At 38.8% G+C, this 10234-nt stretch overlaps 1 protein-coding gene across 1 annotated transcript in view; it reads right to left on the minus strand.

Moving 5' to 3' along the window:
• LOC129762011 (sodium-coupled monocarboxylate transporter 1) overlaps positions 1 to 6985 on the minus strand; it is a 79565-nt gene extending 72580 nt beyond the window's left edge. Inside the window, exon 1 of the mRNA XM_055759948.1 lies at positions 6465 to 6985. Coding sequence (XP_055615923.1) covers positions 6465 to 6467 — 3 coding nt within the window. The 5' untranslated portion in view covers positions 6468 to 6985. The remainder of the gene's footprint in view (positions 1 to 6464) is intronic.
• Between the last annotated feature and the right edge of the window lie 3249 nt (positions 6986 to 10234).

Raw genomic sequence — 10234 nt, forward strand, 5'->3', positions numbered from 1 at the left:
TAAAAATTAAATGTGACCCTAGAATAGAAAACATTTAAAAATTGAAAAATCATTACAGTGGCGTTTGCATAACTTTGCCATCGGATGAAAAATGAAAGATTATATTATTTGTGTATTATCCAAACAGGAGAAATATTCCGGAAAGTATTTTATTTCTTCATAACATTATTAATTTGGCGTTCAAGATACTTTTGTGATTATGTACAAAACGTTAGTCTTTTATGCAAACAAAATCGTATAAAGCATTATTCTTCTATGCAAAGAGTAAGAATATATAAATCAAACATTGCCCTAGAGTAAAATGTATTCAATTGTTAAAAATTAAGCATTAGCAACTTAGACGAAAAAATGTATAAAAAAATGAAAAATCACCCCGGTGGCGTTTAGGTCACTGTGTCGTCGGATGAGATATAAAAGATTGTGTGTTATTAGCCTTTTATCTAAATAGTAGAAGCATTCCAGAGAACAATTTCATTTTATGTCACTATTAATATACTATACACTAAAGGGTGTGTCACATCAAATTGCATCACGGAAAAAACGCTGTAGAAATTCGCCCAGTAGACCGATCCTTTTGAAAATTTTAGACAGTAAAATAAAAACTATTAAACAACCTTTGGCATTTCCTTTTTATTCATACTTCGAGCCAAAGCCCGTATGCTGGCACCTTCCTCTTTACCCCGTCCATAAGGTTCTGTACAACGTCAGGTTGTAGTTTTTGACGTAGGATTACGTCTTTCGGGAACATATTGGGGTACAAATTGAAAAACGAATATCGATCGCATCGTGAAAAATGTCCAATTTCAAAAGCATATTGCTCAGTCATTTCATGACGGATTGATGAGATTTTTTCATCAAAACATTGCGGCACTCTATAACAATTTTTCACCTTGAACAAAATAATATATATCATGTAATTAACTATCGAACAATTGAAAAATCTCAACCCCTATCCAAACGGTACTGATTGGTCGAAATTGACGTCATTTCTTTTTCGCCTGCTTCGCTTCTTTCGTTCCCCGATAAGTCAAATATTTGCATGTCGACCGAGTAGGGGGCGCCTATTTCTCACATACCAACTGATATAAAAGGACGGTAGCATTTTTGGATTTCTCATTCTCGTTCAACGCTCAGATCGGCAAACATCTGGGCTTCTAGTGTGCAGTGCTCTACAAATCAACCAACACCATACAGTGCGGCAAAGGAGAGGAAGCCATCGGCAACCAACAATGGATGCGGTGCGGCAAAGTGAGCAAAGAAGAGGAAGCAGCGGAGAGCATCGAATTAAATCTAGTATGCATTGCTGGTACGATCCTCTTCACATCAACAATTGGATGCGGCAAAGGAGGCAGAGGAGCGAAGTGCATTGCATCGCATCGTATCACACTCGCTATCCGTCGTTTAGCTCGTCGTGGTGGTGTCAATCAAACTCTCGCAAATCGACGCACAGAAGCCGATGGCGCCAAAGTCAAGGAAAGCATCAGCGAATCCGTAAAAGCTACCGCTCCCAAAACTAAACTGCTACATCCGACTGAAACGCAGCAGATTCCGTACAACCCATTAAACCATTCCAGTCCTTCTCAGGACTATCAATTTGTTTTGAAACAAAAGAGTTTATTTTACTGTTTTCCACTTACACAAAAACTATATAAAACCGATCAAAAATACTGTTTATTGAAGTAGGATTACGTCTTTCAGGAACATATTGGGGTACAAATCGAAAATTGAAAATCGAGCACATCGTGAAAATTGTCCAATTTCAAACGCTTATTGCTCAGTCATTTCATGATGGATTGATGATATTTTTGCGTCAATCGATTTCGGCACTCCATAACAATTTTTTATATTGAACAAAATAATATATGTCATTAAACTAACTATCAAACAATTCAAAAATATCAACCCATATCCTAACGGAAATACCCTGATTGATCGAAATTGACGACACATGCGGCGGGTCCCTAACAGAGACATCAGAACCGAGCTGCCTGGGGGAAATTGGCATTGCAAATACATGAAAGTCGGAGGCATTTTTATATTGCAAGTAAGGTGAGTGATACGATTCATTCTAGCAAATTAAATTTGAATTTGGATCTTTAATGTTGGTTGCCTCGTGAAATTTCATATCAATGACCGATCGTATATTGTGAAAAATTAAGCACAAGTGTAAGCGAAAAATTATATATGGTTGCAGTTGTGTTAAAAATGACTTCATATATGAAACGATTTATTTAAAATTTCATAAATAAATACCAAGCGCTCGAGAACGGGTCGTTTGGTTTAAGCTGTCTGTTTTGTTGTGTTCATTTTCACTCAAGAAAAGTTTTCACGGCGAGAAAAATTGGAAAAGTGAAGAAACATTAGAAAAAGACGGGTGGGTAATGTCGGTGACATAACCGGAGTCACGTAGGACTATACAAAGGGGACAGCTTTTGCTAAATATATATTTTAAATATATTGTTCTATTTTCTTCTCCTACGTGAATTCCTACCTATCTACCTGAAAAATGGATTAGTTTACTGTTTACTCTTTATGAACATGTTGGGGGTTCTGAAAAGAACCTTTGGTGTTGTGTTTTTGCGTTTTTTTTTACAAACTTGATTCTTGATTTTTTTCTGAAGGCTTTGTACTTATTAAATGTTCAACGTCGGGCATCTTTCGGCGTATACACATATCGTACAATCAAAATGATGGCTGTGATAGGGAATACACAGGTGGTCATCAGCTCGTTCACTATCATATATTTCACTATTGAGCACATTACCGTACCTTAAGCTGTGGTTTCGGAGACGAATGAATTGTAAGATTTGTAGTCTCCTCAAACAAAGTAAATAAAAATGAAAAAGAACTGAGGTTTTGGAGACGAACTCTACGATCTGTCGAGAAATAAACGAGCTATAAGTGTTTTGAAAAACCAACAGTAAATACAGGGACGGATGACCTTATAGTATACGATATTATAGAGACTTTAAACTTTTGCAGTTCTATTCGTCTCTAGCCTTGAGAAAGGCACTCGATCCCTCGCCGTCCAGCTCGTCCAGCAACGATGTTGTCCAGTCGGTGTCCACACAAAGAATGATCGTTACGGCAGCGGAGCGGGGATTTTTAAGCTGACTGGCTGGCTCGAGAATTACGCATGTGTGAGACTGCGACCAATGTTTCGTTCATTTTTTTCTTTTTCCTTTCCAATCGTGCTATTTCGCTGCTGCTCTGGTTGCCCGTTTTGGTCGGTACGATTTGAGGAGCACAAAATGGACCAATCAAAAATGGGCACATAGTGCATTTGGACAATGCTTGATATTTCACAATTATTCAATTATTTATCTCAAGAAAAATGAAATGTTATTCGTTATGATAGATGCGTAGATATATTTCCTATCAATTGATGCAAAAACTTTTGCGATCTATTGAGAAATACTCGAGTTATAAGCGTTCCAAATCTTGCATTTTTTCCTACTTGTTCAGTGCCTAGATTTTCATTTCACCCCCTATATCTTCCGGTTAGACGTAGTCCTACGTCAAAAGTGATTTTCCATATACTCTACATATAGTATTAGTTGTTGTTAGTCCAATTGAAATTCGCATTGGGTGAATAAACACTAAGAAAGTAAAAAATTATAAAAGAAAAATACCTTTTCCATTTCAGATATGTTTTCTCTATATTAAAGTAACATGTTTTTACTGATGAGAAAAATTGATAATTGTGTTCGGTATTGGTAATTATCTTATATTACATTGGTGAGTTTTTTTTTCCTTTATTTCATGCATACATAACACAGGAGACATCTCGTCTAGGATCACAGAGGGCGATTTTCATCATATCTCGTTCCACTTCGGTATCTATTATCTGATACGCACTATTCAACGACTGTTTACCATCCTTCTGTCATCATCACTCGGTAAACACTGGTGGAGTGAACAAACAATACCCAACAACTAGACAAAACAGCCCTTTTCAGAGCGACCAAATCATTATCAAAGAGTTGGACGATGTAATTCTTCGAACATATCCAAAATCAACAGATAGCCTAACGGAATCCTACGTCAACTATGCGGTCGTGTTTCAGACACAACCCTCCTGTGACTTTTTTGAACAGAAATCCATCTTCTCTTGAAGTCCGCCTCCGATTTGACAACTTTTGGGTTCTACCGGAGGGCCTGCTTCATAATCGCCCAATATTTCTCTATTGGGCGAAGCTCCGGCGCGTTGGGCGGGTTCATTTCCTTTGGCACGAAGGTGACCCCGTTGACTTCGTACCACTCCAACACGTCCTTTGAATAGTGGCACGAAGCGAGATCCGGCCAGAAGATGGTCGGGCCCTCGTGCTGCTTCAATAGTGGTAGTAAGCGCTTCTGTAGGCACTCCTTATGGTAAACCTGCCCGTTTACCGTACCGGTCAACACGAAGGGGGCGCTCCGCTTTCCGCAAGAGCAGATCGCTTGCCTCACCATGTACTTTTTGGCAAACTTGGATAGTTTCTGCTTGCGAATCTCCTCCGGAACGCTGAATTTGTCCTCTGCGGAGAAGAACAACAGGCCCGGCAGCTGAAGAAAGCCCCCTTCACGTAGGTTTCGTCGTCCATTACCAGGCAATGCGGCTTCGTCAGCATTTCGGTGTACAGCTTCCGGGCTCGCGTCTTCCCCACCATGTTTTGCCTTTCGTCGCGGTTAGGAGCCTTCTGAACCTTGTACGCAGGCCCTCCCGCTGCTTGGTCCGCTGGACGAATGAACTTGACAAATTCAGCTTATTGGCGACATCCCGGACCGAACTTCTCGGATCACGTCTAAACTGCTTAACTACGCGCTTGTGATCTTTTTCACTTACGGAGCATCCATTTTTGCCGTTCTTCACCTTCCGGTCGATGGTTAAGTTCTCGAAGTATCGTTTTAGTACTCTGCTGACCGTGAATTGGACGATTCCCAGCATCTTACCGATGTCCCGATGTGAGAACTCCGGATTCTCGAAATGAGTGCGCAGGATTAATTCACGACGCTCTTTTTCGTTCGACGACATTTTTCCAAATTTACGAAAAATTTACAGTGAAGCATGGCCAACGTGATCTATACACTCTTATCTGATTATAAGCAAAGGCTGAAGATATAATTCCTAAAAATTAAATTTCTACAGCGTTTTTTCCGTGATGCAATTTGATGTGACACACCCTTTATTAATTTGGCGCTTAAGACACTTTGCGATTGCGTATAATACATAAGTCTTTATGCAAATAGTAGATTTCATCATATCTAACATTTTTTTCCATTATACCTATCCGAAAAAATGACTATAAGGGTTGTTTTGATTTTTGTCCCGTATCCCCATATATTCAACGCACTATGCGGCGTCTGCATTCGTGTGAGCCTGGACATCGAAAGTGACGTTACGTAAGATGCGAGTGGATATTTGCCGTTGCTTTACGAAGTTCCAAAAGCGTGTCTGACGCTGGCTTAGATCCTGAACAAGTAGTCATCGTAGGCGGCAGATTACACTGCTTCGTACGACATTTCAATTTCACGAAGATATTCAAGGTCACGTTCTGATTTTACTTCCTGAGGACATTACAAAGATGCTGGTTTAATGGGGGCATGGAATATTTTCTGTGATACAAAGCACATGCATTGAGTAAAGCTTGTCATAGAAAATTGCTGCTGCTCCATCCGCAGATCCAGTTAGCAGTTATGAGACGCAATCAATTGCATGCAATGCAACTTTTATTTGACAGAAAACACAAGAATTAAAATCGGAAGAATATGCCAGTGCCAGTGCCAGTGTATGATTATAACTTTTTGGGCCAGTTCAATGTGAAAATTCGTTCAAAAAGACCTGGTTTACTGTGGAAACAAACGCGCACACAACACAGACAAATCACTTCCTCACACAACTCAAAAGCATCGCGGGGATCAATGGATTGAAGTACGAATTCTCGCAACATCCAATCCACTCCCCAAATTTAGCAATCCGTAAATTAGAAGATCACTGGAACAAGAATATTTGAGTTGAGACAGTTTACATATAATGGATATGTTTAATATCATGCCATGGTGTTTTTCTTATCGAACAAGAAAACGTAGTAAACAACCTGCTATATGTAATGTGTGAATAGCTCGTTATTCCGAAAAACAATTAATGGTAATTCAAATTGATGTGATGTTAGCTTTAGAACTCTATCAAAACTAAAAGTCAGCAGCGGACAGCAAACTTTTCATTTGCCCTACATTGGCGTATGTTTGTCGCATCTGTTGTCCATTGTATATCGCCTCTTATTCCAACAATTCATGGTAGCACAATAAGAATACCAATCCAACAAAGTGCATGGCAATCACAGTAATTTGATTGTAGCAAAACACCATCGTATGATCGTATTTTCACTCGATTATACACATTCAACCTTGCAGCTGTGCAGAAACGAATTTTTCGCGAAATTTCTTCAATTGTACACATAACCAACGCAAGGTCAAAAACTCACCATTCTGTCAAACAAGAAATCCGCTTTACGATCCGCCAAGAACAAATCCCAACTCAAAAACAGGATTTTCTAGATTTTGATCCACCGCTGACACCGTTCGAAGCACAATAATATCCACCTTTAATCGTTAACCAATTAGCTTCCTATTTATTACTTATATTTCACCAACAATCACGAAAATGTGTCCGCGATTGAATGGATTATATCACCACTCAATATCAACCGATATTTACGCTTCTTATTACTGCTCACTCGGTAAAATGCGGCAATTTGTTTCTCGCACCAATTTCCACCACTGGGCTTCCTATTGAACGTGACTCGACCGAATCCGCCGCATCTGCGTTCAACAAATGTTTACTCAATTATCGCCACGAAAGAAAGCGTTTTCCGCTGGCGCGTGCGAAACCAAATCTCCGGACTTCTACAAGCGACGAGACCGTGTTCTCCAACACAAGTCAACACAACGACTGCTGCGCGGTTTGGACACGGCCAAACGGTGTCGATTCTACCGGTGGAAACTATTTCATTTCGCTTTATCATAATCCATTTTAAGGCCCATTCTCGCTCGACTGCACGCGATCCAACGACAACCACACGGGGCTCGATCTGCTGCTGCTGCGATTGTTCGCTTGTATATTTGTAATACGATCAATGACAATGCACACATACATACACACATACACACACGAGTCGCGAATCGGGCTCTGCTTGTTCTCTGATTTGCAGTTCCTTCTTGTGTAAACTGCACCCAGGCTGAAGCACCGCCGGAAGCTGATTAGCTATCGTTACTTGGAGATAGTAAAACTATTTATAGTGCATCTCCATTACGGGCGGTGAGTGAAACCGATAAGCTATATTTCTACTTTTGTGATCAGTACTTCTCTGCTTCCTGTCGTCTTTCAATCCTGCTTATTCGATTCAGAAGGACACCACCAAACGGGGTATGAAAGCATTTGCTAATGATGGGAAAATCGTAGTGCTATACAGGGAAACTTCGATATAACGTACCCTCGTTATAACGTCACTCGATATAACGTACAAATGATCAAAGTCCAAAAAAAAATTTTTTTTAATATTGTTTTTCTGGAAGAACAATAAATTATCTGTATTTTGATACTAAAGCTTGGGTTGTAACTTTAACCAATCCCGAAATACTACTGTTTTGTGATTCCGGATTCTAAATAAATCAAACTTCAATCAACAGAACGATGGGAAACATCATGAGAAAAGTTGGCTTCGTCTTCTTATTGAATTTATTCATCAACCTTACTCAAACAGCAATACAATAAAGTAATATAAGCTACGTTTCAGAGTTCCTTATTATGCTTCGATATAACGTACATTTCGATACATCGTACAATTTTGAAAGTAAAATGTACGTTATATCGAAGTTACCCTGTATGTAAAACAGATAGATAATAAGGAAAGCATTTGTGGAACTCCTTAATCGATGTTAACATCTGGTATCTAATTTGATTTATAAGGTTTTGAACGAATGTTATGATCAGGGTTGCCATAATAAAGTCTGTGTTTTTGGTTTCAAAAAATCTTTTTATCTGTATTTTTTCTCAGAAAATCTGTATCGAAATCTATATTAACTCTGCGGTGATTTGTCTACTCTCAGCCACAACAGCAAAATTAAAAAAAAAATCTCACCGTTACATTGATCTACGGAGGGATCTCAGCTCAAATCGGACAATCTTTACTCGAATTCGATAACCACATTTTGGCGATTCATTTTCTTGTTTCATCTGAAAATCCATTAATCTTTATAAAATAGCAAAACATAAATATCAATGTCGTCAAAATTAATTCCAATTGAATAAATTAACTCCAATCGGGCAAACCTTCCATTGGAGAACAAATGCGTAATGCAGTACATTACGCAGCCAATATTTTTAAATTTTCCTTTTTTTAAATATTCTTCAAAGCATTCTACCATTCTAATTTGAGTGGAGACAAACATAACAATATATATACGACTCAAATCTGATCAGCCGTTCTCTTGTGATGATGAGTTATATGTACGTGGGAATAACCCTTAACTATGCTTCAAAATCTTCATATATAAAATTTTGTAGCCTAATCTTAGCTTCAGTATCATTGGTTGGCATAGTTATTATGAATTTGACGATGTTGATGGTATCCACTTAAAAATTCGCATTTACTGTGCTATAGTAGGAAAAAGATAAACAGTGATATTCATTTATTGTAAAGCTAGCTGATGACACAGGTTTTGGCATCTTTTCGCCTTAGATTGAACATGAGAAGCAGTATTACACGCTACACATGAATGCCAAAATGAATCTCATTCAGACTGATTCGAATCCTATATGAATAAAATTGGTGAGTTGGGAAACAAATATTGTTGTGAACTTGTGAACAACTAATATTGGATCGTTATTTTGAAAAATCTGTAAATCTGTATGGAAATCAAAAAATCTGTAATCTATATCTTCAGCTTCATGGTATAAATACAGATTATTCTGTAGATATGGTAACCCTGGTAATGATTTGTACTAATTTATTAAATATTTATGACTTTTTGCAGCGTGTTGACAATTTTTACAACTGGTTATCACCGAGGCTGGGAGTACCTTTTCGAAATTGAAAATATCTCAACCCTTGAGTGCGATTCGTTGCCTGGTGACTACAAACATTTTGGATGGTAAAACTAGATAAATTGTCGAAGGTCTTACACCAATATACCGAAGGCCGATCGGTGATTCGATTGAGCTTTGCGATTTCGACGTAATTGGCTTAAGCATTCTGCAATCCGCACGACTCAAATCCAATCGAGCAATGCGAATGTACATTCCGTCAAATGTTTCTCGGGAATTTGTGTTTTTAAAGAAAATTCTTCATTTGTCATCTAAATTTATCTTATCATCTTCAAAATAGGCCTTGTCTGAAGCAATATATTAGGAGTACCGGTAAGTATCTTCGGGTTTACAGCAGACGGCGTAACTTGATTATTATTCCAGAGAATCAAATTTCCAGACATTCGTTGGAAAGCTACTGTCATTGCGTGTTTTTTTCAGTATATGTCAAAAAGTTGAAACGTAAACAACATAGTTTTTTGCCACTTCAAATATGTCGAATTTCGTGCCAACAAGAGTGTTACTCCATTAATTCAATATGAAGAGAAAAAACTGCGGAAAGTCATCGCATTTTGGTGGAAGTTTATGGTGACCATGCTACAACTGAGCGAACGCGTCCTAAACGTCGAGCAACGTATGGATACCCCGGCCATGCATCAACATCGACGACCGCGCGGAATGTTCACGGCCAGATGGTTATGCTGTCTATTTGGTGGGACCAGTTGGGTGTGGTGTACTATGTGCTGCTAAAACCGAACGGAACCATCACGGGGGACCTCTACCGACGACAATTGATGCGTTCGAGCCGTGCACTGGAGGAAAAACTGCCACAATACGAGCAAAGACACGAAAAAGTTATTTTGCAGTACGACAATTCTCGGCCGCATGTCGCGAAAACGGTCAAAACATACTTGGAAACGCTGAAATGAAAGGTCCTATCCCATCCACCGTATTCTCCAGACATTGCTCCGTCCGATTACTACCTTTTTCGATCAATGCAACATGGCCTGGTTGACCAGCACTTCTCCAATTTTGATGAAGTCAATAATTGGATCGATTCGTGGTTAGCCGACATAAAGATGGGAAAAAGTTGTGACTAGCGATGAATATGTAACCATTTCTGCAGAATAAATCATTGATTAAAAAAAAAACGAAGAATCTTACCGGTAC

The sequence above is a fragment of the Toxorhynchites rutilus genome, chromosome 1 (genome assembly GCF_029784135.1).
Source record: "Toxorhynchites rutilus septentrionalis strain SRP chromosome 1, ASM2978413v1, whole genome shotgun sequence".
Lineage (NCBI taxonomy): Eukaryota > Metazoa > Arthropoda > Insecta > Diptera > Culicidae > Toxorhynchites > Toxorhynchites rutilus.